The sequence below is a fragment of the Alternaria burnsii genome, assembly GCF_013036055.1.
Source record: "Alternaria burnsii strain CBS107.38 chromosome Unknown 750, whole genome shotgun sequence".
Classification (NCBI taxonomy): Eukaryota; Fungi; Ascomycota; class Dothideomycetes; order Pleosporales; family Pleosporaceae; genus Alternaria; species Alternaria burnsii.
In genome coordinates this window covers 596,324-622,294 of record NW_024066108.1, presented here as the reverse complement: position 1 = coordinate 622,294, position 25,971 = coordinate 596,324, and the positions used below count along the sequence as shown (strand labels likewise).

The 25,971-nt window shown below is 51.3% G+C and overlaps 7 protein-coding genes across 7 annotated transcripts; 5 read left to right on the top strand and 2 right to left on the bottom strand.

Moving 5' to 3' along the window:
• Nucleotides 1-211: 211 nt before the first annotated feature.
• GT037_001591 (mfs general substrate transporter) lies at nucleotides 212-4,465 on the top strand (the record flags this gene model as incomplete). Its single annotated transcript, XM_038926638.1, has 13 exons — nucleotides 212-806; nucleotides 1,986-2,192; nucleotides 2,499-2,519; nucleotides 2,579-2,644; nucleotides 2,701-2,714; nucleotides 2,767-2,803; nucleotides 2,857-2,956; nucleotides 3,010-3,219; nucleotides 3,273-3,421; nucleotides 3,475-3,512; nucleotides 3,565-3,719; nucleotides 3,769-4,315; nucleotides 4,367-4,465. Coding segments are annotated over 13 exons (2,238 nt in total), but the record flags the coding sequence as incomplete, so codon positions are not given.
• A 440-nt stretch (nucleotides 4,466-4,905) lies between these two features.
• GT037_001590 (uncharacterized protein) lies at nucleotides 4,906-5,814 on the bottom strand (the record flags this gene model as incomplete). Its single annotated transcript, XM_038926637.1, has 1 exon — nucleotides 4,906-5,814. The coding sequence occupies one exon, from the start codon at nucleotides 5,812-5,814 to the stop codon at nucleotides 4,906-4,908; it is 909 nt and encodes a 302-aa protein (XP_038789929.1).
• A 1,038-nt stretch (nucleotides 5,815-6,852) lies between these two features.
• On the bottom strand, nucleotides 6,853-8,315 carry GT037_001589 (uncharacterized protein; the record flags this gene model as incomplete). Its single annotated transcript, XM_038926636.1, has 2 exons — nucleotides 6,853-8,163; nucleotides 8,253-8,315. 2 exons carry the CDS (start codon nucleotides 8,313-8,315, stop codon nucleotides 6,853-6,855), a joined length of 1,374 nt encoding a protein of 457 aa, XP_038789928.1.
• Nucleotides 8,316-10,309: 1,994 nt separating this feature from the next.
• On the top strand, nucleotides 10,310-13,523 carry GT037_001588 (glutathione degradosome; the record flags this gene model as incomplete). Its single annotated transcript, XM_038926635.1, has 8 exons — nucleotides 10,310-10,370; nucleotides 10,539-10,711; nucleotides 10,759-10,884; nucleotides 10,931-11,062; nucleotides 11,109-11,675; nucleotides 11,723-11,909; nucleotides 11,959-11,983; nucleotides 12,041-13,523. 8 exons carry the CDS (start codon nucleotides 10,310-10,312, stop codon nucleotides 13,521-13,523), a joined length of 2,754 nt encoding a protein of 917 aa, XP_038789927.1.
• Nucleotides 13,524-14,291: 768 nt separating this feature from the next.
• Nucleotides 14,292-15,182, top strand: GT037_001587 (uncharacterized protein; the record flags this gene model as incomplete). The annotated part of the gene is made up of 2 exons (XM_038926634.1): nucleotides 14,292-14,531; nucleotides 14,619-15,182. 2 exons carry the CDS (start codon nucleotides 14,292-14,294, stop codon nucleotides 15,180-15,182), a joined length of 804 nt encoding a protein of 267 aa, XP_038789926.1.
• Nucleotides 15,183-17,402: 2,220 nt separating this feature from the next.
• Nucleotides 17,403-19,445, top strand: GT037_001586 (peptide transporter ptr2-a; the record flags this gene model as incomplete). Its single annotated transcript, XM_038926633.1, has 4 exons — nucleotides 17,403-17,429; nucleotides 17,483-17,701; nucleotides 17,756-18,796; nucleotides 18,849-19,445. 4 exons carry the CDS (start codon nucleotides 17,403-17,405, stop codon nucleotides 19,443-19,445), a joined length of 1,884 nt encoding a protein of 627 aa, XP_038789925.1.
• Nucleotides 19,446-21,513: 2,068 nt separating this feature from the next.
• Nucleotides 21,514-24,903, top strand: GT037_001585 (uncharacterized protein; the record flags this gene model as incomplete). Its single annotated transcript, XM_038926632.1, has 2 exons — nucleotides 21,514-22,479; nucleotides 23,677-24,903. The coding sequence occupies 2 exons, from the start codon at nucleotides 21,514-21,516 to the stop codon at nucleotides 24,901-24,903; spliced, it is 2,193 nt and encodes a 730-aa protein (XP_038789924.1).
• Between the last annotated feature and the right edge of the window lie 1,068 nt (nucleotides 24,904-25,971).

Below are 25,971 nucleotides of genomic sequence, written 5' to 3'. Positions count from 1 at the left end.
TTCATCCTTCCCTTCTCTTCTATGTTCAACTGTCGGTGTTTGGTAAACAAACGATTGAAATAATGAAAGACAGTGAAAGTCTTCTTGTGAGACTCACAGCTCTAGCTATAGAGGACAAAGACTCTTCTAGCTGCTCCTGCGAGCTACCCAACCACGCTTTATCAACTCATCTCAAAACTAAACATTCAACTTAAACCAACACGACACAGATACGCCAGCTGTAATCAGTCTGATGCGCACTTCGACTGCGACGCGTACCTCAAGTGAAGTCCCGCTAAAGCGTTTTGATGAGGATAATGAAGTTGAAGGCAGAGAGTTGGTTCTGCGCGGCGGAAAGCTATCGCCTCGCTCATCGCCAGCGTCCGATCCATCAGAAAGACGACGGCGTCAGCCTATTAATCCTATACCTGTATCTTCTGCACATGTAGACCAGAAGGACGGTGCTCAACGTGTGACAGCCGGTAACGTCCGCATCCAGAATTCCACAAGCGCAAAGTATGGTTCTCAGACGCTCGAAAACCCCTCCGCCACCAACTTTCTCACAAACAGCGCGCCAATCTACAATCAGAATGTGAACAGCGGAGACGGCCAGCAGAACATCAAAGTTAATGGCGATTTCGAGGTTCAGTCGTCTTATACTCCTACTGCCGCACCACCTGAGCATGAGATCCCTTTCGAATCTGAGCACAATCAGAAACGAGGCAGCGGGCTGCAGAACTCTAATGTTTCGAACGGCATCAAGAACAAGACGGCTGGTGATGACAGACCTAATGGTTACAGTCAGACCTTGGAAGACCCACATGGTCGTACGCATTTACGAACGATGGCGCCAGTTTACAATCAAAACGTGAACAGTGGAAGCGGACAGCAGAATATACACGTCAAAGGGAGAATGAGTTTCCAAAACAAAGGCTCCCAAGAGCCGTCTCCTCAAGGTTTAGATCGCCGCGAATCTAGACCTGCTTGCCTATCTGGACAGACGTCGCCGCCTAGCTATCGGTCTCGCTCGCCTGATCGGTTCGCTCCGCATAGTCGGAGAAGCTTCGTGGCAACTAGGCCGTATTCTCCGAATCGGTATCGCGACAGGCGTGAACCCGATTATGACGAAAGACGCGGCCACGCTTGTTCAAGAGACCATCGATCCCGCTCGCCTGCTCGGATCACTCCGGGCAACCGAAATGGATCTGTAGGATCGAGGCCACGTTCTCCGCGTCATTACAACCCCACGCGCGACCGTGAATACGGTGAAAGGCATGGTTCCAGGTGCGATAACTATGGTGATGGGTATAGTTCTAGGCAAGATGACGGCTACGATGATAACTATGGTTCAAGGCATGACGATGGCTATGACGACGAGTACAGCCGCGGCCGTTCCGCATCTGATGAAGATTCATATGGCTCATACTACAGCCCACACTACAGCTCAGACTACAGCTCAGACTATAGCTCAAGATATTCCCCGTACTAACAACCTCCGCGTTATCTGGCTCGGAGGTCTGCGATCACCCATGGCGAGATGAGACATGGTGTAATGGATAGTAGTGATGAAGTAGGGTTGAGTGCGACGTGGTATTGTGGAACATTGGAAGCGATAGAAACGGGAGGGGCCGATTTGGGAGTAGATGCCGGCCTCTCAATGCTCACTGTCAGGTAACGGCTGAGTCCGCACAGAGGAGACGCTGAAGACGTGTTTGCGGATGTTCAAATTCTGATGCGTGTATCAAGCAGGTAAAGTAACCCAGGAAACCTAATCAGTTTGCTTCCAAATACGTGTTCGCCCGAGAGCCTCTCATGGTCCTGAGATGAGACATACAGGCAAGGTCATAAAAAATTACTTGTGACGAAGATAACTTCTTAAGTCGGGTGAGTTTCGGTCAGCCTCTTCGTAACCATATCATACCAGCCTCAACACCCCTTTGAAGGCACATGAATTTCTGGAAGGTGATCGAATGTCGTTGTGCGTGACCGGAGTTGCTGTTGTACAGGACAAATCCTCCGGCTGAAGAGTAAGCAGTATTACAAAACATCCACCAATGTGTTAAGAGAGCGATGCTCGTCTCCGTCGCGCATACTGCGGCCGTTTTACTTCAACAACATGTACATCATACTGCTTTCGTACCAGCTTACCGATAAGTTGGTCAAGAAATCTCCGGCGAACCTCTTGGTATTCCCCCTTTCGCTCAAGACCGCAAGTAAGCAAAGGCGGTAAACATGGGTTATGACTAGAAAGTCAGCAGACTGGAAACGCCAGTGTAGACTTCTGGCTAAAGTCCTCGATTTGTATGGTAAGGCCAAGGCTCTATGGCACTTTAGCAACGGGCCGATGCTCGGTCGATCACCAAGCGCGAAGAATCTTCGTAGTCAATGCGCCAGCTCCGAGGCTAGGCCTGGGCCCCTCGCGTGTCGTACCCAGTATCAGATGTAATAAGAGTAGGCGATTGGTACAATCTAATCAATCTGATAATCGTCCCTTTATCTAATCTGCTAACACACCCAAGCAAAGATGGGTGCTTTAGGATGTGAGAGATCCGCAATCGATGAATCGCGTATTTGTTCCATTGCTAATGACAATATGAAGGGCTCAAGTCTGGTGATACCGGTGATGCGACGAAGGCGATGGAGAGGAAACTCGTTATGAAGCTTGGTACCAGCATAGTCATCCCCACCATAACGCCTCCATGCTAACTTCCATGTGATTAGACATCTTCATCATGGTCAGTCCTCTTGAAAGATCGATGATTTGTAGTATCTGAGTAATTCAACCAGGTGTATTGCTGTGCATGCTACTTCTTCAATTACCTCGGTAAATCTGACTTCAAGTTCTTAATGAGAATATCGTATGCTGATGCGAAGCAGATCGTCAAGCTTTCGCCAATGCCTACGTCGCTGGCTTGCGGGAAGATGTCAACCTGCAAGGCAATCAGTACAGCATTCTGCTGTCGATATTCACTGCAGGGTCCGTACCAATACACTAGTCCGCCATATTGCTCCTAACTAACAACTTTTCAGCATGGTTGTTGGCCAAATTCCCCATGGGCTTATCATCCAGAAGGTTCGCCCCAGCATCTGGCTCCCTCTCACCCTCCTCCTCTGGTCCGGCCTGACTATGTGTTCGGCGGCATGCAAAACATACGAACAGCTCTGCGCAGTACGTTTCTTCCAGGGCTTGATGGAAGCCAGTTTATACAGTGGTACAATATATGTGTTGGGTTCATGGTAGTAAGTTAAGTGAAGCCCACGCCCCTGTAAGTAAGGCTCAAGATAGTCCACAGCAAGCCTTCCGAGATCGCCAAACGAACCGCCATCTTCACCGCGGTTGGACAGGTTGGAAGCATGTTCGCAGGTATAATGATGACAGCCATGCATAAGACCATGGAAGGTAGAGGTGGCTTGAAAGGCTGGCAATGGGTATTCCTTATCGGTATGTGTGTGAATATACCATGATCGCAGGCGTTACTGACAAATACTGCAAAGATGGCCTGATGGGAATACCAGTCGGTCTTTTCGGCTTCGTACGTTGTATTGATGGACCACGTCGAGTTTCGGGGTTAACAATGATCACAGTTCACATTCCCCGACCTTCCAGAGTCGACAAGAGTTACCTATATTAATCAGCAAGAAAGGCAGCTCGCCATTGCTCGCCTGCCACCGAAAACGGCAAATACCCACAGTATCGAGATCAGGAGCCTTGCTAAGCGTCTTCTCTTAACACCAACTATGTAAGTAGCCCTACGGTCACGCCAATTTACAGAATTGACTCTGTTTCAGATATATCCTCACGGCCTTCTCGGTCATTTGCGCCATGACGGAAGCCTTCGCCTTCCAGGGCATGTTTCTCCTCTGGCTCAAGCACAACAAAGCTCGCTTCTCTCAGTCTGCGATCAACACTTACCCTCTTGGTATCCAGGCTGTTGCAATCGTCTCTCAGATTGTTGCTGGAACATTCATCGACCGTACTGGCCATCGTTTGCCCATGGTCGTTCTCGCTGGAGCGATGCAACTCGTCACGGCATCGCTTCTGCTAGTGCGAGACCTTCCAGATGCAGGCATTTTTACAGCGCACTACATCAGCGGCACGAGTTTTATCGTGAATCCTGTTCTATATGGATGGGCGACTACAATCTGCCAGAGAGCCGGTGACGATGCTGTCAGGAGTGTGACGCTGTATACGATGAATCTCGGTGGACAGATTTTGTACACGTGGTGGGGTATTGTTATGTACCCGGCAACAGATGTACCATATTGGAAGAAGGGCAGTATCACCATGATCGTGGTGGTATTCGTGTTTATCGGATTCGCGTTCGTGGTCAGATGGGTGAGTATTGTCGCTGATGAGGGAAAGAGCTTGTGCTAACGATCCGTATAGCTTGACAGGAAGACAACGGCGGCAGGAGAACGCGAAGCCACTGAGCCTGGAGAGTGCGAAGCGACGGTGGTGTTTGACGAGAAAGCGAAGGCTGGGTAACAGGTTGTTTTGAGTTTTACCCCAGGAACACGAATTATCGATGCCACTTGGCAGGAGCATTCTACCTGCACGTCGTCAAAGATCATGGTACTGACAGACCGAATGAAAAGCGAGTAGAACAAGGACAAACGCTTATATAGGTTCTTGTCAACGTTGTCTTATAGGTGTATTGGTTCGTGGCGAGACTGAGATACAACACTCAGCCAAAAGGGGCCCAGGATGATTTTGTCATCATTACACTATCGATACATCCAGCCTCCTGTATTACTATCATACATGTCGAAAGATTGACAGATGCATCCATCGAACGAGGACCAATGTCCGGGTACGTGCGATGATACCATACAAAATCTGCATATTGCGTGGGCGCAAGAGATGGAAGAAGACACAGCATACCCAATTCTACTCTTTATTGCAGGAGACCCGATGCATCAGTACGGTTAAAAGGCCATCCTCATCTTCAATTTGTCTTCCTCAACAATCTCATCCTTCTTCTTCACAAGCTCCTCCATATCCCACGTACAACTCACATACCTCCCCGCCAACCACCCCCTCCTCTCCGCCCCCAACCAAACAATTGTATCGCCCGCTACCTCGGGTCGATCCGGAAACCGATTTCTCACCTCCTCAGGCGCCGTCTCTGTGATCTTAGTCTTGATCGCACCTGGATTCACACAGATCGCCAGAAGACCCCTATCAGCGTATTCCAGTTGTAAGGTTTCTGTCCAGCGGAGGATGGCGAGTTTGGAGCTGCGGTAACTTCCGCTTCCGGGACGAGCAGTCAGCGCGCCAGAGGAGGATACATTGATTATTGTGCAGAGGCCGTTATGATTGGTTTGTGTTGAGAGTTGTAAGGGAAGGAAGACGCGGGACATGTTGAAGAGGCCGCGGACGTTGACCTCATAGGATCGCCAGTATACGTCTGGATCGGTCTCAAGGAACGACACGTATGGTTCCATGTGGGCTGCGTTGTTTACGACGATGTCTAGACGCCCGTCGAAAATCTTCGAGACAGTCTCGTGCATGGCCTGCACGCTGTCTAGTCTTGATATGTCGACCGTGCAACACACTACCGTAGGCTCAGCGTGTCCAGCTTGCTTAGCGACTTCCTTCAATCTGGAAGCCAACTCGTCCGCTACTCCATGGAGATCAGCCACTGCGATTACTGCTGCTCCTGCGCGCGCAAACGCCGTAGCTGTGGCATACCCAACTCCGTCTTCCCATGCCGCGCCGGTGACCAAGACGTGTTTACCTGTCAGATTCAGTTTCAAAGGCGATATGTAGTCGTAGCTCGTAGAGTGGCGTGTAGCTATGAAGTCGCCACCGCCATGCTTGTATCGAGCTTCCATTGCGCGTATGGTTAGAGACGTAGGTAGTATACAATGTAAAGATGGCGAGATAGAAGATTGTCAAAGCAATGAGCTCCGATGTGCAGACGGAGGTACAATTGTGAGCTATAGCCTTACGCACGTATGGACTGCCCTCGAATAGCAATCGCAAGAAGAGTGGGCTGCGGGGCACCAAATTGAGATCATGCAAATAGTACAATTGATCACTAATCGGAATCCATTAAGATAAGCATGTCGACTGCATAGACTTGCCATGTCTCAAGCGCATCAGTGAAGAGAATCCTATTGTCAGTGGAACTATACGTATTGGGTAGGCATCACGTACCTCGTTTAATGTCAAAGCTTCGCAGACATGAGCATCGTCATACCGCCTTTTCTTCTCCATCTTACTACTCTGTGCATCGCCACTCCATTGCGTACCTAGCCTCTTGGTCGTACGTGTACCCAACCACCTCTTTAACTCTTGCAGGCTACGTCGTCCTTGACCAGCCTCCTCAATTAGTCACCGCTGTTTTAGGATAGCTCCCCTATTACCATACATCGTAAGTATACGTGGAAAGAACGAATTACGGTCAGGGAGAAGGTCAGGTTATTCAGGAGGCTGGGGAAAGCAGTGGAGGAGTCGTATGCTGGTATGCTAGACTGATAGTGCGACGGGTGGGGATGTGGAAGGGACGAGGGATAGGAGTGTAGAGGGCGATCGTGGTAATGGTGATCGTGGTAAAGGTAAGGTAAGAATTAATTCTCTTTCGTGAGTCCGTAAGTTTGTAATTGATACGTATGCGTTACATAAAACAGCGTAAAAGGTTCGTAGTACTGCGCGATAATCATGACCCATAACTTTCGCCATGCGCCAAACGACCCAAAAGGACTCCAAAGCAGCAAGCGGCCAACGACGGGATCTTGATATGCCCATGTAATGTCGCCTAAATGGTATAAACGTGACGAGAGTAAAGCAACGCTAAATGCTGATGTGCGATGATGAAGGAAACGCCAAACGCTATGATGATGACAAGGAGATATAGCGGTAAAGGGCAACTAAACGGCAACGGTGTGAGCGCGGAACAACATCTTCAGACCCGAAGGCTCTTTTTCCTTCTTCTTGGACTTGCTGCTTTCTTTGCCGGATTTGCTTGAGACGCTGGGAGCGACTTTGCTGGAGGGGACCTTTTCCTTGCTGGACTTTTCCTTGCTAGAATGACGTTTGCTGTCAGAGGTCTTGCTAGTCTTGACGCTGAAGTCAGACTTTGGTGCACGATGCGACTTGTGCTCCCTGTGTTTCGAGTCGCTGGTCCTCTTGGATCTGGTGCTGCGACGGGACTTGAGGTCATCTTCATCAAGAACGCCAGCTGCGACAAGGGTGCGTGATGCCTCGGGTGTGATGAACTCGCCGTCGACGCTGGTGCCGGAGCTGTTGGCCTCGACGTCTGCGATGCCACGACGCCACTTCTCCACACGACTTAGTTCCTGGGGTTCCAGCTCGTCGAGCTCGTTGTTGGAATCTTCGATGGGCAGCGGCATGGTGGCGGCACGAACAGGCAAAGGCATTTGAGGCGCGGCAGGCATTGGCTCCTCGACCGCAGGCTGTGCCTGCATCTTCTTGATGATCTTGTATCCACCGAGCGCGACGATGGTGACACCGACAGCGACACCTCCAGCGATCATGAACTGTGGGCTGAGGAGTAGAGCAGCTACGGCGGGGAAGCTGCCCTTGAGCGCAGTAAGCACACCGGGACCCATCTTGCCCACGATGGCACTGATCTCGGCGAGTGTGAGGGATACGGCGGCAAGGGCCTCAGGGTTCTTTTGCAGGTTCTCGATCATGGCGGTGGCGGTATGTTGGAGACAGTTGGCCTCGTCTAGGAGCATCTCGATCTTGGAAGCCTTCTCTTTGAGCTCGAGGTCGTCATACTTCTTTTCGGGCAGGGGCGGGGGCACGTCGCCGTAGCAAAGGTCCATGTCGACTGACTTGGATCGCGACTTGCTTTGGGACGAACGCTGGACGGCCTGGTCGGAATTCCTCCTCGCAATCTCCTTGTTGTGCGCATCGTGTCCGCCGAGGTCATTTTCGAGGCGGTGTTTGCTGCTCCGCGGGCTGTCGTTGGCATAGAAGCTGTCGCTGTAGCCGCGCTCCATGGTTGGCCGGTCATGCTTGCGGTGGGTGTGGGCTTTGGAAGCCTTGGAGCGGTGCGAGACCTGGGAGCGGGCGTCGTCGTCGTCGGCAGCGCGGAGGGCCTTCTTGGCGACCTCCCTCTCCTTCACGACGGCATCGCGCTCAGCCTTGATTTCGGCTTTGCGCTCGCGGTAGGCGGCCTTGGCCTCCTTGAAGACGTTGACAATGTGCTTGCTCTGGGGGCGGGTAGTCAGTAACGAGTACGAGGCTTATCGGGGGGCTAGCCATCTTATCGGGCGGGCGGGCATGTGGGCGGGCAACTCACACTGCTCACTACCTTCCCACTCTTGTTAATCACAGTAATAGTCTCTCCGAGTCCGACGGCCATTCTGACGTATGCGACGTTGTGTTCCTGCAGCAGCTGCACAGCGCGCGGCAAGAGGGGTTTTGTGTGACGGGAGTAGGGGTTGCGGTGAGAATGGTACTTGTGTCCTGGGCCTAAAAGGCGGCGGTGAGCATGTATCAGTGCTCGCGGAAACGGCAGCTGGCGCAACTCCACAAGGTCCCACCTAGATCATCAAAGTCGTCGCAGGTCTGGCTTGGACTATAAGGGATTTCAGAGTCAGTCCTGGCGGCGTTATTGTCGGAACACTACGCGCGGAGTGAGGCGATTTCTACCGACTGAGACACGCAGCCGTCATGGTGGTGGGACGCGGGGAGCGATCAGAGTGGCCGAAGCGACCTGCAGCAAAGCCATTCACGAGACTGCCCGCATACTTCGCCAGTAACCTCTGTGACGTCCTGCCCTGGTTCGTGGGCTGCGTCGTGAAGCCTCAACCAGTACACTCCTGGTATAGTTGAAGCGCGTGTCGCCATGTAACTGGAGGCGCTTCCATGGCGCCGGCTATGCGGGCAGCGAGACGCTGCCTCTTAGAGCACCCGGCTTTGCATATCATTGGTGCGGATCACATTCATGCTTTATTACTGCAGCTATCGTGAACGTGTCGCTGCTGAGTGGACAACTAATTTGCTGCAGCCTCAGTTCTCACGCGTGCTGATGCAACGATGCATGCCATCTGGCAGCGGTAACCCGAGTATTGCTGCCCAAATCTCATTCTGAAGTGTCTAGAATCGAGATTGTCAATCATTGTCCAGTTGGCATGATCGACCCTAGGAACAGGCTTCATCTGGGAATGTTACCCTTACCGCGCGAGCCGTGGCTGTGTGTACTGTGGCGAGTGCCTGTGGCGGTGCGCCTCAGCGTGGGGGGAGGTGATCGAGACTCGAAAGGCCCGCCAACCTCAAGCTGAAGTTGCTCAAGATGACATCTTGGTTGGACAAACATCACGCAAAGCCGCGTCATTTTCGGTTGTCGGAGGTTTAGCAGCCTCGACTGCATCGCCTTCAGTGTGGCTATAGTCTGGGTTTCCAGCGTCATCCACGCTCCTTTTTCTCTACCCACTTTTCCCACGTTTCCCACGCGGACAGTAAGGTACGCCCTGGTGAGGGATTTCGACAACTAGTTAGGGGCAGTCGATCCAAGCAACTGTTGAGTTCTGCATTACACATCGCTGCTCGCCGAATTCCCTCTCTCTCATATCCAATCCCCGGCCGCGCTTCGCAATTTTCAAGTTGGCAGCGAGAGTGTTCCAGAATGCACGCCGACGATCTTGTCTCAAAGTCTTCTACTTGCATGCGATACGAGCCTCCCACTCCCGCCCCCTAATATGCAAGTTCCCGTGAGGCTGTCCTAAGTCTCCTTAGCCTAGGCGTAGAGCGATTCGACGCCATGCAGACAGCGTCATGTGAATGAGTAGCTTCAACGTCGCAAGTCGCTCTTTGTAGCGCGACCACGTCTTCGGGTCCACGAACGGTCAACTTAGACTCTTGATTCAATGCTCGCGGACTGGAGTAGCGACTGCATGATTGACAGCGCGCTGCCAAGGGTAGGATAGGTGCATACACCGACTGTGCAGTCACTGCACGCTGGTGCACACACACATGTTGGCATCCTTACGCGCTTGCTCTGACTTACTGTACTGCTGCAACAATCGAGAAAAAAGAAAGCAGCGATGATAACCCCCTATCTCAGCTTACTGTAAGACATACTCACCCTCAGAAATGGCGTCATTGCAGCGACATCGCTCGCCATGTAGAAGCGGTGAGCTTGTTCCTGTGTGCGAGCACCAAGGCTCCAGCTCGCCTGAGAGATCATGGAGCGACGACGAGACGTCCTCGAACTCTACACTGAACAATGTAGACGAGGCGGATGAACGGCTTTCTCTTTCGCACACGGTAAACCACGATCCAACTTGTCTCTCGTCTTGTGTGTTCTTTCCTTTTCATCTCATCGCAGGCTGCAGCTCAGCAGAACGAAGGACCATGTGCAACTTGTCTGGAACGCTTACATCACAGGAAGACAGGCGTGTCGTAGAAGTCAAAGGTACGTCGAGTTGGGCGATGCACCTGGCCCCGCAGCCGGCGCCATTTGGGTGACTGGACCCTGATTCTTCCGTCATCGCTCGCTCCCACACCAAATCGCGAAAGCCTCACACGCGACTATGCAGACACACCAAATACACAACGCGAGCCAGGCTGACCATGCCAACAGCAGCGCCTCCGCAGTATGATAGCATCATGGAGACGCGGGGTGCAGACAGACCTGCCCCCGATGCGAACCCAACGCCTGCGCTCTCGCATCGTATGAAGCACGACAAATCGATCCTCGCATTGGCAGTATCGTCACAGTACATCTTCGCCGGTACTCAGGGCGGAGAGATCCTAGTACGTGTCTAAGCGAGCTCTCGAGGCTCCAGACTTATGACGTGCAGGTGTATAGCCTCGATACCTACGACCGACGCAGCGTCATACATGCGCACAAGGGCAGTGTGCTCGGCTTGTGCTTGTCGCATGACCGCAAGTGGTTGTTTTCGAGCGCAGCCGATCCAATCGTCAATGTAAGAGCGTCAGGAGCGCTGGACATGGTATGTGCTAAGTCAGCAGGTCTGGTGCACGTCGACGTTCAGACACCTATACGCTCTCTGGTCACCATACGACATTGGAGACATTTTCTGCGTCGCATACTCGTCCCACCATCGCACTGTTTACCTCGGAGCCCAGAACACAAGCATACAAGTATGAGACAAGCCTGCTGGAAAGGCGCATGCGCTAACAATGGCAGTGGTACGATCTAAAAGAGAAAGACACTCGACCGGCTCCGAGTCTCTCTTCGCATCCTGCCGAACGGAAGAACAAGTTCTTCGACTCTCTTGGACCTGGCGGCGCGCAGACCCCAAAACCTAGCGGGGCGGACACACGGCCACGGGACGCAGTGGGCGGGCAGGAACTGCAAATTGACAGCCATGATATTTGCCAATTCGCCCACTATGGATACGTGCACTGCATGGTCTTAGGAACGGGGATACTACCAGAGGCGCCATCTGAGGAGATTCTGGTTTCTGGTGGAGGAGACGGACGTATCTTGCTATGGCGGATAGACCCTGCGCAGCGTGGTGCTATAACAAGCATCTATACACTGGAAGATGGGAGAGAAGAAGGTGAATCTATACTCTCCCTCGCCCGAGAAGGTTCCTTCCTGTACAGTGGACGCTTCGACGGCGAGGTCAACGTATGGGACCTAGAGACCCGACAACTAGTGAGAAGTCTGAAAGCGACTACTGGCGACGTGCATACTTTGACGCTGGGTGCCGGTGTTCTCTACGCTGGTGGTAAAACAGGTGTCATGCAGGTGGGTGTTTGCGGCCATTTTGTCAGGGATATGACTAATATTGATAGAAATTCAACGAGCACTACGAAAGCATCACGTCCTTCAAAGCACACGACGGCTTGATTCTCGCTTCCGCCTTTACCTGCTACAATGACAAACCCACTCTCGTTACGGGCGGCAACGATAATACAGTGGTTATCTGGGAAGTCAGAGATTGTGCGGAACCCAATGCCGTCTCACGCAGAAGTAACAATGGTGTGTACACGTTCGAAACTTTGATTAGCCCAACTAATGCGTAGTGCAGATCTCATGGTGGAGTCCCTGAGCCAGTTCGTTTCTTTTCGGACCGTATCATCGCTGCCCAAATATCGCGCTGACTGCCGTAGAGGGGCGTCTTACTTGCGCTCCGTTTTCCACAATTTTGGCGCTGTGACCGAGATGATCAATACAAGCGAGTACAACCCAATTGTATTTGCCAAGTTTCGCGGTAATCCGGCTACAGCGGCCTCGCGTAAAAAGATTCTGTTTTATGGGCACTACGATGTTATCCCTGCAGAAAACGAGCACCGCAAGTGGAAACACGACCCCTTCGCGCTGACTGGAGAAGGAGGCTACTTGTATGGTCGGGGCGCTTCTGACAACAAAGGACCGATCATGGCTGCCATCTACGCGGCCCATGAGCTCGCCAATGAGCAGAGCTTGGACTCCGACATCATCTTTCTGATTGAAGGTGAGGAGGAAAGTGGCTCTCGCGGGTTCGAGAAGGCTGTGCAATCCAGGAAGGATCTCATTGGTGATGTTGATTGGATCCTGCTGGCGAACAGCTACTGGCTCGACGATCACGTACCGTGCCTGACATATGGACTTCGAGGAGTCATACACGCCACTGTGCAGATTGAAAGCAAGCATCCCGACTTGCACAGTGGTGTGGATGGAAGTGCTCTGCTGGACGAGCCCCTCAAAGATCTTGTCATGCTGCTTTCGCGATTGACTGCACGTCATGGCAAAGTCCAAATACCAGGCTTCTATGATCCCACCCTACCATTAACAGACAATGAGAAGGAGCTGTACACAGAGATCACCAGGACGCTACTACGCAGTAACCCAGACCTTGGCGATGCTGAAGAACTAGCACAGTCACTGATGAGGAGATGGCGAGAAGCTTCACTCACCATTCATCGCTTCCAAACTTCTGGCCCTGATAACTCAACTATCATTCCGCGTCTTGCCAAGGCCGCACTCTCCATACGGCTGGTGCCAAATCAAGAAGCAGGCAACGTAGCAGAGAGTTTGAAGTCCTTTTTGCAATCAGAGTTCGAAGAGCTAGATTCCAAGAACCAACTCAAGGTAACAATAGATCACCAAGCTGAGCCGTGGCTTGGTGATTTCAACAACGAGATTTTCCAGACGCTTGAGCGCGCCATTATGTCAGTATGGGGTCCAACACTCGGACAGAGGCGAGAGAGTATATCCACAGTCAAGTCGCCAGACTATTTCTCGCCACTGTCGCAAGCGAATGCTGAACTTCCAACGCCTGCTACTAAAGACAAACCTGCGCCTGCGACATCGAATACTCTGGCAAACTCATCAGATCCAGCTCTCTCAGGACCTGTTCTCTCATCCGGCACCTCGACACCTGACAACGCTCGGGGCGAAGGAGTGTCTCGTAAGCCTCTCTATATTCGGGAGGGTGGTTCTATTCCCAGTATCAGGTTCTTGGAGAAGGAATTCAACGCTCCAGCCGCGCATCTACCGTGCGGTCAGGCAAGTGATAGCGCGCATCTGGACAATGAGCGTCTAAGGCTAGTGAATCTGTATAACAGCAAGAAGATCTTCAAGGAGGTGTTTCGAGAGCTTCCAAGGAAATGAGAGCCCAGACTTCAATGCGTAGCAGAGGAGCAGTAGGTTATCTCGAGGCTTGAATACTGGTGTCTGGCCCAGTATCTTGTGTAAATATATGTACTGCCTGATGAGTACACAATGATTGCGACTCTTGATGGACGTGTTGCACGTGTGACATATGAAGCACATGTGCATACCCTTCCCTCACGTCTCCTTTGCAACACATTAATCATCAATCAGTACCTTCTGTTGAACCAATCACGGCATATCAGACCCTTGACCCACATCCTCGGCTTACCCCAATCGCATACCCCGCTGCCGCTATCCACTAGCCAGATCATTCGGAACTTGTGTTTTTGTACATCACTACTTACGGAACATACGCCGTTAAAATCAACAGGTTTCAGCAAACGAGAAGCTGGTCAGTGCCAAAGGAAGTGAAGCTTAGGGATAAGGCAGGCTTACGCACGACAGTACCCGGCCGCGGACCCATAGCCGATGGTACCGTCGTACGGTTGAGCATTTGACGAGCTGTGAATCATACGGGAGTTAGAAATTTACATCTGGTCTCAAAACACTTGACTGGAAGATTGTTGTTGAAGCATTTTTTTTTTTCTGTCTTGGGAATTGCGTCTTCTGGCGTCCGTTTGCTATCTTTTACATTGTCACGAACGGTATCATCAACAACCATATCAATACCGGTCACTCCGATAACTCGTCGAACCTCCACCGCAAAGAACTTCCATCCGTCGTCTCAGTCCTCCAACCTGGAAACAACAAACATACCGCACCAAAATGGGCGTCTTCTATGAAACCATTCCCAATAGTCTAGTGCCATGGATCAAAGAACAGCAAATGCTCTGGGTGGGCACAGCACCGTTGTCAGGCGAAGGCCACATCAACATCTCACCTAAAGGAGGTCAGAACTTTGGCATCCTAGATGAGCGGACGTTCTGGTATATGGATCTTACAGGAAGTGGGGTGGAGACACACGCGCATCTTCACGAACCAGGAAATGGGAGGATCTGCGTCATGGTAAGTCACCTCCACCCTCGAGACTGATTTAGCGCCATGCGAGATAAGCTGGGAATGCCAGAGACTTGTGTTGACAGTCCCCCACAGTTCATGGCCTTTACTGGTCCCCCCAAGATCGTCCGCATATGGGGCACCGGGCGCCCTCTCGAAAACGGCACAGCAGAGTACTCGGCCTTTGTCTCCGACCACAAAGTCGAAACTATCCCGGGTTCCCGTAGCATCATCATTGTTGACGTGCATCAATGCGGCACAAGCTGCGGATTCTCAGTCCCGTACTACGACTTTGTTGGCCATCGCGACATCTTGAACGAGCATTTTAGGAAGAAGGAAGAAAAGGCCAAGAAAGGAGATGAGAAGGAGAGCATAGACTACTACTGGGCGTGGAAGAGTCAACTGAGCATTGATGGGCTGCCTGGTATGAGACGGGGGTATGAGTATGCGCAGAAACACGGGGTTAAGCCGTTGAAGAAGATGGTGGGGCCGTATGCACCGGGAGCGGAGAAGGGGGTGAGGGGAAGCAGCAACGGGGTGGATCCGATGTATTTATTTGTAGTGTTGCTGCTAGGAGTAGTTATCGGTGGGGCGATGGCGTTGAGTGTCGTTACGCCCGAGAGGTTGAGGGCATTGCAAGAGAAGGGAATGGTTGTATGAGGTATTTTGACTGTCTAGAATGATGTTTACTATTTTAAGGGTCTGGCCTGGTCAATTAGCCTGTGAATTTACTCGGGCAAAACTGGAGTGGCGTGTCTCTGGCTTGAGTGATTAACACCATCGATACAGCGACGTAAAGATGGTCGTAGCCCATGTGCTCATTGGCATGTGCCTGGGCTGATCATGTCTATCGATGTACTTGGCGTTACGTGTGAATTACCAACTGTCATTAGGCGTTCCGTGTGCTGTAGGACAGTGCATGTTATACGAAGGACCGGTGCTGGTGGCGGAGATTGTCGAGTTTGAGAACAGATGGGGAGACATGCAGCGGGGTCAGATGGGGCGGGATTGGGCGGTAGCTACCACAGCGTTGGGAAGGTGCGAACTTCTGTTACCTCACTACGGCCTTGGCCATATTCAGTGCTTTGACATGCGCCCGTACTACCCGAGCTGACGGTGAACGGCCGTGGTCAGTAAATGGGCTTTCTGCTATTGTAAGGCGTCCCACTGTAGTCGTTATACGGTGCTGACCATTTTGCGGTTAGACCCGCCTCTACGCAAGGTTGGAGGGCCGTGGAAATAGCATGAAAGGCCTCGACAACTCAACGTAAAGGTGATGCAAGATGATATACAACATGGTTCCGCGGGCTTGTCAGGGACAAGCATACCCAGGCGGCGTCGCGCGGTGAGAGCGATGGCAGACAAGCTTTGGACCACCACGACAAGATGCAGCTGCGGTTCAGCCGTGCATATGGACGGACTAGGCGTTTCAATAAACCCCAGCCGTAACCGTGTAGAGGAGCTGCTCACGTGCGGCATCGCGCCTGCCGAGGCAGTGGACGCCTTCATCAAGCTTAATGTAAGCGAAATGCCGATCCTGGATTCCGCCAATCCTCGTCTTCCACCCTATCAACCTCATCACCGTCGTGACGCTCATATTGCGAAAAAGGACCGCGCATCTGACCATAGCCATCGAGGATAAGCGCGACAGCGCCAGGCCGCGCCGCATGGCTGTCACACACCACAGCGACCGTATCTCGAAGGATGGGTTGGGTAAGCCCTGTCATGCCATCGAGGCTGGGCACGAAGCCTCAACCGCTGCCACGGCGTCTTCTTGCCCGTTGGCCGAGGCTTGTCTGTCTTGTCGGTCGCTTGGGTTTCGTGATGCCGGTAGCCGGTGTCGTGATGTCGCAGTCCCCTGAGCACGCAATCACCGTGGACAAAAATACGATCAAGGTCCGTCGCCCAGGTCTTGGGCGACGCAGAGAACATTCGGAGACCCGCCTCGAGGAGGGGCCCTGGAGGGATGGCCGTCGCAGGAACGAATCGTAGCGTCCGGAAAAGGTCTTGGCTCTATGGCGCGATTGGCTGGGGCCCTGTCCGTATCCTAAGCTTCCAGCCTTTATCTTGACTGTCTGCAGGCGGCCCCACAGCATGGTTGTTGGTGTGAACGTCTCGGTCTGGCCTGCATGCTCCCTCGACGTCTCTCGCGATGTCTCTCTCGAATCACTCGCTGCAATCGTCTTCTAGAACACGCATGTTGACGCTATTACCCGCAAATAACCGCGTTTGCGGGCGAAAAGAGCAAGGGCACTGATACCGCCATGGGAGATCAATGGCTGGGTCCCTAGCAGGGCAAATTGTCGTTGGAGGCGCTACAATAGTGCGCCTGGGCATTCCTTGGGGGTGGTCGCGGGGTAGTGATAATCGACCGTTTTAGGCAGGAGGTTAGTCGATGAAATGCGACCTGGGCGCCACAGCGAATTGTTATCTTGGTACAGGCAAGCTCTGCTTGTGTCGCTGCTTGCCAGTGGTGGTTAGCAACTTGGCGAGGCTTGAGTAGTCCAGGACGCCTCGGCGGTGCGGTGCGAAAAGAGCATCGTGCAGCACCTATCGCGCACGCCCCGAATGCCCTTCTGGGGACAACAGCCGCGGTGGCGATGCGTTTGCTGATGCGACGACTATCGTGAAGGAGTCGATACGGTGCCTATCCCTGTGCAGGTGTGCGCGCCTTCCTTATCGGGCCTGAAGCTGTAGAGCACGACGCTGGACCCGTGATTCGCGTGCTCAAATTAAATGCACCACCACCCACTCTGTTTTGCTCGCCAGGGTCTCTCTTCTCCTCACCGCATCCCATAAATCATCTCTCGGCTGCTGTGTCTGTCAGTCAACCACGGTCCGCCTCTTCTGTCAATCTTTACAGGTGAACGCACGCCCACCATGCCTATCGGTGACGCTGGTGAAGTCGTAAGTGATAGTGCCTCCAAATACTAATCGATCCTTGCTAACACCCCCCGCAGCAAGCTGTCGGCTTGGACCCCTCTCTCGTTGATGCCTCTGGCGACCCCACGCGCAAGCATCCCGAGCTCCACACTACTGCTGCGCCAGCCTTCCTTCACTCTGAGGGCAAGGCCACTCTCCAGGACAGCTACATCGACGGCGCTGATGACTTCCCCACTGATGAGGAACTTGCCACGCTCCGTCGTGTGCCCGCAAGGATCCCATGGAAGATCTTCACTGTACGCAATTGTCATGCAGAAGATACGTGAGACAGACATTGACTTCATTTTCAGATTGCTTTCGTCGAGCTTGTTGAGCGTATGAGTTACTACGGAACCATTGCTGTATACTCCAACTTCATTGCCAAGCCGCTCACTACCCCCTCCGGAGCGGCCCTCAACCCTGATGATGCTGAGGCCCAGCCTGGTGCTCTCGACATGGGCAAGCAGGTCGCCTTCTCTCTGACAACATTCAACGCCTTCTGGGTCTATGTCTGCCCTCTCCTTGGAGCCTGGATTGCCGACACTTACCTCGGTCGCTTCAAGACTATCCTCTACTCTGTCTTGGTCGCTGAAATCGGTCACTTGATTCTCGTCGCCTCCGCTGCTCCTTCTGTTTTGGCCAACTCGAACACTGCCCTTGGTGTTTTCATTCTCGGGCTCATCGTCATGGGTCTCGGAACTGGAACTTTCAAGCCTAACATCGCCCCTCTCATTGCGGAGCAGGTTCCCCAGGAGAAGATGCGTGTCGAGACTCGCGGCACCGAGCGTGTTATTGTTGATCCCGCCGTCACTGTCACCCGTATCTATAACTGGTTTTACTTCTTCATCAACATTGGTGCTCTTGTCGGTCAAATCTCCATGGTCTACGCTGAGCGTTACGTCGGTTTCTGGCTCGCCTACCTCATCCCTACCGTCATGTTCGTCATCGCTATTCCCGTCCTCATCTTTTGCAAGAAGTTCTACATCCTCCGTCCCCCGAGCGGTAATGTCATGGGTCCAGCTTTCAAGCTTCTTTTCAAGGCGCTTGGACGTGGATTTAGCATCAATCCGGTCAAGACATACAAGAACTGGAACGATGGCAGCATGTGGACCGCTGTTAAGCCTTCCGTTCTGGGTAGCGCCGCGCCAAAATGGTACAACTTCGATGACGCCTGGGTTGATGAAGTTGCTCGTGGTTTCGGCGCCTGCTCAGTCTTCTTCTGGGTTCCTATCTTCTGGCTTGCATACCGTCAGATGGACTCTAACTTGACCCAAATGTGCGCGACCATGCGCCTCGGCGGTGTTCCTAACGACATTCTCTCCAACCTTGACCCCATCGCCATTATCATTATTGTGAGTATTGCTGGAAACAAAGCTCTAGGAAAATTTGACTAATCGTTTTTAGGTGCCTATCATGGACTCTCTCGTCTACCCCTTCCTTCGCAAGCGTGGTATCCGCTTCACACCCATCAAGAAGATCACTGCTGGTTTCATCCTCGGAGCCTTCGCTATGGTCTGGGCTGCGGTTCTCCAACACTACATCTACAAGACCTCCGGTTACTACCAGACTCACGACCCTGACTACAAGACTGACATTTCCGTCTGGGCTGTCACTGGCGTCTATGTCCTGATTGCCATTTCCGAGATCTTTGCTTCCGTCACTACCCTCGAGTACGCTTTCACCAAGGCGCCCAAGAACATGAGGTCGCTCGTCCAGTCTGTGCAGCTCTTCACCACTGCCTTCTCCGCCGCCCTTGCCCAGGCTTTCACTCCTCTTACCGCCGACCCCCACATCACCTGGAACTACGGCAGTGTGGCCATCATCTCTTTCGTCACCGGTATCGCTTTCCACTTCGCCTACCGCAAGATGGACAAGCAGGAAGATGCGCTCAACCTGCTGCCTACTGGTCATCTCGGTACGGAGGAGCAGGCTGCTGATGTCGAGAGGCGTCAGAGCATCAACCAGGAAAGGCGTGCTAGCCTTACTCAAGAGAAAATCTAAGTGGCTGATGTCCAGACGCTTGATGTATGATGTTGTGGTTCGATTAACGAATCACTGTTGAACGATATACCCCTGGAACTTAGTTATTGCGTATGTAAGGCTACGTGGTCACAGGTGCCGCTCGCTGGACGCGTCGGCAACCGTGTCATGCCTAACTTACCTACTTTAATGCCAAACATTCACTTCAATTAATTGTTTCATTGCTTTTTCGTGATTTTCAATCAACTGCATAGAAACAAAACTACACTGCATATTCGCATCGGCGTTGGTAAATAATTCGGTGTTGTCGCAATCTGCTAGGTTCTGGCGTCATTGGCCCGGCCCCACAGGCGCTGCTGACGCGGGTCCTGGCGCATCGCGATAACGCCAGCCCCCTCTTGTAAATCCTACATCAGCCTCTTTCGAACTCTTGATGCTACAGCACCCGATATTACTGCGTGATCTCCGTTCGAGCACTACAAACATATACAAACCGGTCGCATCACTCGAAATGCCGACGGATCAATCGCTAACCGCATGTAAGAAAGCCGCAGCACATTTAGAAGTGTAAAGGATTTCAGAAACGAGTACCTTGTTATTGAACTTAAAAGTCTCTGACTTTCGTTTGTTCGACTTACCGCGCGAGTTTCGTGACACAATCTGTGAATATTCGATTGACGTAGGGATAGTATTTCTGCATGGTTCAGTGGGACCCCGGCAAGTGGATACGCGACCCAGATACTCTTCGGAGTCTGGTTTGCCTGGTCCTGATGCACAACCAGGTATGTATAGAATTATCATGATCGGGCCAATTCTGATCATCCCCAAGATTATATCCAGGAATATACCGATGGGTCTGGACAGTCTAGTACCAGCAATAAGCACTTGAACATACCAGGATGGCTCGAGGAAGACAGGAGCGATCCTAATTTGAGAGTTGGGGCTTTGAGGGCAATACCGCCGCTGTGCTGAGTTTCGATATTATAGTTTTGACGCCGCTTCTCGCTGCATCCAAGGCGATGAGTCAAGATATGAACGAAGCACTCGAACTTCGAACTGAAGCCACCAAGAGGGCCTGGACACGAATCGTCTCAGAACCTATAACGAACCTCCACGTCATCCAATTCCCAACCGTAGCTTTTGCTGATTTGTGGTCTAGACACTGCCTTTTTCTGTTATTGAGCGAAGGATCGTCATATGGAGACATATTTCAGGATGAGACAAGTAATACTGGAAGAAGTTGAGTTTAATGAAGACAGCGAGATGGAAGGACCCAAAGAAGACAGCAAAATGGGGCATTCTAATCCAGACAACGCGATGGAAGAGTAGAATCCCGACGGGTTCGTAGACAACGGGGACATGGCCAGTGACGATAACATCGATGATTCCAGGGAAACAGAACGTGATGAACAGCTTTAGACAAAAGACCTCCCTGGAGGTAATGAGGATATTGAAAGCCGCGGAGAAAAGTCAGGATGCCTGTTTCTTCTACCTCGACCAGGAAACGGGTAGGGAAAACCTTTTCGGAGCACCCCAAACGCTATTCGGCGCACCCTAAAAGATTAGATAATATAAAAGGAACTTACCTAGGTAGACAAGATAGAAGGTCTCTGAGCCACCAAAATATAGCTACAATATAGTCAGAGTAACCGAAGTTATCGACACCATTACATATTATTACCTGGTTAGGCAAGCTCTTAGTAAGTGATTGTTTCTATCTAATCCTTTTTAGGAGACGTGAATACTCTGAAAGGTTCTGGTTGGAGGATTGCTCTTATCATATAATTTTGGGTGTGATATTTCTGGGTATCTGGTCGCTCCTATCTGATATTTTGGGGTGTCCTGAGAAGGGTTCCCACGTATAACCTCTCGGATTGGTGTTAGATTGGTCTATCCTACTAAGCTAGGTATCCTACGATTCGCGGCTCAAAGATGTATCCATGGTACCGATTATTCGTCGCTTCCAAACATTCATTCTACGTAGTTCCCTTCGAATATATATTTCGTCCTCAATCCTCCCTCTCTTCAAATTCTTATTCCACAAACACATCCAAATTTTACTACAGTAGCGAGATCACATATCGACATCATGGCCCTTACGATGATCCAACAGTCGTCCCGATTCGACTCGAACCAGCATTACAACACCATCAACCATTCACATCACCTCTGCCCACCTACAATGTTGGCTTCTGCTTCTCTTAGAGACTTCCCCCCTCTCCCCTCCCTCCGTCCCATCGATTCTGGCGCTTCAATCTCAACTTCTATCTGGTCACCAAAACTTCACGACATACATCAAACATCATATTTGGAGGGTAAGAACAACGTCCCGTCCATGTCTCAGCAAATTTCCCCAAAAAGGCTGGAGTCTCACATTGAAACCCAGTTGTACCAAGGTCTCACCCAGTCAGCCATCCTTCAACACTGGATGAAACGTCCAGGAAGTGAGATCCCTCTTGGCAGTGCTGCAGCAGTCGCAGCACTTCAAGACGCTGTTATTGTGTCTCTCGATGCCGAATGGTACGAGCATGACGACAACTTCATCACAGAACTCGGCGCCTCTGTTTTGGATCCGCGTTTTATCTCACAACCCGTTTCGTCCTCGGCGTGGGATATCCTCTCGAGCATGGAAAATCACCACGTCCGCATCAAACCGCATGCCCACCTTATCAACAAAGACCTCTGCAAAGGATACCCAGAGGCCTTCCAGTTTGGCTGGACAACTTTCGTCCACGTTGATGAAGCAAGGGCTATGCTTCAAGACATCTTCACCCGTCGGGACGAATTTAGCAATCTCCGTCCAGTCATATTCGTAGGCCACGCCATCGACAATGATTACGAGATCATCAAATCTCGCTTCGGTCTCGATCTTCAACAACTCGGCACTATTGTCGCTACAATCGACACGCAAGTTCTTGCAGTCGAGCACGGACTGATCGAACCATCCCGCAAGATGCGCCTCTCAAATCTGCTTGCCAAATACAACATCGAGGAACCGTATCTTCACAACGCCGGCAATGGCATCGTATGCACGATGATCGCTGCATTCCTCATGGTTTGTTCTTCCCCTGAGAACAAGCTTCTTACTAACAAACTCTGCTACGCGGACCTCAAAACACGACTAAGAGCAGCTGGAGAAACGGCCGTTTACGATCACCGATGTTACGGTTCTACAAAATTCTGCGAGAAGTGTGATTCACAACACCACACGGCCTCGTTTTGTGGTGTGAGAGTCTTTAGCTGTGAGCACTGTATGAAGGATCCGCTCACGAAAGATGCGGCACTTACGCATAGGTCTGATAAATGCTTGAGGGTTGTCAAAGAGGCGGCGCTTTTGAGGTCACAGAGTAGTACTGGTTATAAGGCTGGTGGTTCTAAACGCTCGAGTAGTCCGCCTTCGAATTGGAAGCCGCCATGTGACCACTGCATCGCAAGTACGGATCCAAGGCGATATAACGATAAAAACGCGTACTCGCACAGTACTGGGGAGTGTTTCTGGTTACAGTAGAAAACAAATCAAAACATCAAAACTTTAGCATGTTCCACGTTCTATAAAGGCATCCCTTTGCACGTATCTGCCAACGGCTAAGGTACCACGGCGTCTTTCATTGCCGTGATCATTTGATTTACTACATTCTTACGAGTTTGTAGGCGTTATGTGGTCAAGGTGTGAGCCACCCCGTCCACCGATACTGCGACGATGCAGGCAAGACTGATATCGCTTGAATACATCTGATACCTGAGCCGCTTGTATTCGCAAGATGCCTGTTTCGTTCCTGAACCTTTTCTCGCATATGTAACAGGCAAATTTTGGGGGACTGTGAGTGGCTTATCATCGATTGTTGGGCATCGCTGTACCATAGTTGAACTAGATGTACCGAAGAACAACGAACCACTCATGGCTTTCTCAATCCAAACGAGCATCACGCGAAAGACGGGTTGTCAAATGAAATAAACTACGAATAGGTAGTCGGTGGTTTTGTTTGGTACGACATGCAACACACTGTTCGTCGCTTCGCGAACGCGTTTAATCTTACCTTTTCTTGAGCCGTTCGCATTTCATCAAATTATTATTTATTCGACCCTATCTCGATCAACTTTTCCACACAATTTTCACTCTCGCTCTCGCAACGAATCTGCATTCTGAACCTCTCCCATCTCAACTTTGGTCGCACTACCGGCTGGTACACACCCAGATACCCTACACAGTTCTTCACGTACCAAGCCTCTTCTTAAAGGCAGAAAAGATTAGCATAATCTCAGCATGTCTATCCTTCAAATGCCTACCGAGCTTGTCGAGGCCGTCGTACAATACATGTGCGACCCAGATCTCCTCGAATTCCGTTCGACTTGCAGATTTGCCGACTCGAACACTTTGCGCGCTGTGGGTTGTCGCTTCTTCTCCACGTTGAGGACTACTCTTATCGATTCCGATATTGATCGTCTAGAAACGATTTCCCAAACTGGCCGGTTAGCAAGATATGTTAAGAATACCCAAATCAAAGACGACGGGGCGAATATCAGAGAGCATTTCCGTCGCGCCATTCCGCCTCCAGAAGAGGGAATGCCGAAAGGATGGAAACTTCGTGAACAAAAAATCCGGAAGATGAGAAGAGCATGTCGCAGTTGGCCTCGCGAGAAGACGGCGATTCTGGACTCAGACATGATGGCCATTGGCAAGATACAGACCATACTCCAGGAAAATCGATTTATTCTGGACGCTCTGATCATTCGAGGCGTCTACGAAAGCTTTGGTGCAGATAAAGAAGCTACCATCGCACTCGCTCTAGAGATTGTCTCAACTGTAAACCTTGGAATCACTTCGCTTCGGATCGAGAATGTCGGAGCGTGGGTCACAAAGGTAACATTCCGTTTCGACCAGAAAAATCAGGACCAGAGAGCGGGTCTCAGCATACTTAGAGAGGCGAATGTGGAAATGGACAATGGTCCCGCGTCAATTTATCTTCTGAATCAACTCCTTTACCACGCGCCAGTGTTGGAAGACCTAAGACTAGCGAATCTAGACGCAAGAGGGAGATGCGCAATCGTTCCATTCGATACATACCTGAAGCGAGGAGTACCTTTAGTGAAGCTCAAGAGATTACGCCTGTCAAGATGGAGTTGTCCGGCAAGTTTTGTCCAAGAGATTCTTTACAACTCCAGACACACTCTGCAAGAGATGGAACTAGTATCTATCCTTTTGAACCATGGCACTGAGTGGGCGTGGAATAAGCTCTTGTTATATATTGGAAAAGGCTTTCCTACTTTGAGTTATTTCAAACTCTCGACTCTTAAACACATGGGTCGGTCGTTGCTAGATTTTTCGGATATACCCGAGATGCTCAAGGCAACGTGTGAGGGGGAGATTGGAGTCTCTAGCCTATACCATGAGCATGTCGAGTTCCGAGGGTCGGATGCTTCTCATGCTCTCCAGATTGTAACATCCCATCTGAAGACATCAGGATACGCAATAGCATAATAGAACAATCGAGGGAAAGTGTCGCAATGTCATTCTCTCTTGTCGCTTTCGCCCGTTACGTCGAAGGACATGATACCTCAATGAAATCCCAGACTATTCCTCCAGAATCCCATTTAACAATCTTTACCTTTTGTTCCGCACCGTTCTCTGTCTCTTGTGTTTGTACACCTAAAGGGAGGAGTTCCTCTTTAACCAGCACCAACAGAACATATCCACCTTCTGGTCGTTTTCGCGGACAAATGTATTCCCAATCCTTATGGTGCTCTACAAGACAGCGAAGATATCCATGTTGGTCGTAGCCTAGAAACCTAGCAGAAGCTGGGTCTCGAAACCCCAGCCATCCTTTCTTCTCAACGCACCGCCATCTGAATGTGCCGAGACCTCCCGGTTTGTCTAATACGATTTTGCCGTCTAGAAATGTAATGACTTGTCCGTTCTCGTGAGATCGAATTATAAAGGTACGTCCGGGCCACGGAGCAGAAGACTGTGAAGCTTCGCATCTTTGAATGTCCTTCGTTGTGTTGTCTGAGGTTACCGATGGCGTGCAAATGGTCGGAGCTTCGGACTCACTAACCGGAACGACATATGTGGGTTGTTCTTGCTCCATAATGGACTCGACTCAGTGGCCGCTTGCTTGGAGGAAGAATCTGAAGGGGGCACTGCACTGAATGCTGACCATCCGTGCGGATGATGCGTGATCGTGGTGGATAATGAACGCAGCTAGATCGCGTCTTTTTAGAGCCACAACTAGAGAAACCAGGTGTCTTATGAGATTCGGCGAGTAGAGCGTTTTCATGAGGTTATTGATTTTCTGATAGCCAGGGCAGCTCAATCATGTCTGCAAGACCTCAGGTTGGTGAGGACGTGGTGCGCAATGCTGCGGGGCGTGGACGTTCGTGGGGCGGCTCCCGCTCGGACCCGCCACAGCGATACCTGCATGCGATGTGAGTTGGCAACATGAACAACGCTTGTCGCACAAGCAGAATCCACAACTCGACGTTTGCTATGGCATGTGGAGTGCGCGTCAACTTTGCTGCATACAGACTTGAGACGTCATTCCTAGTCATT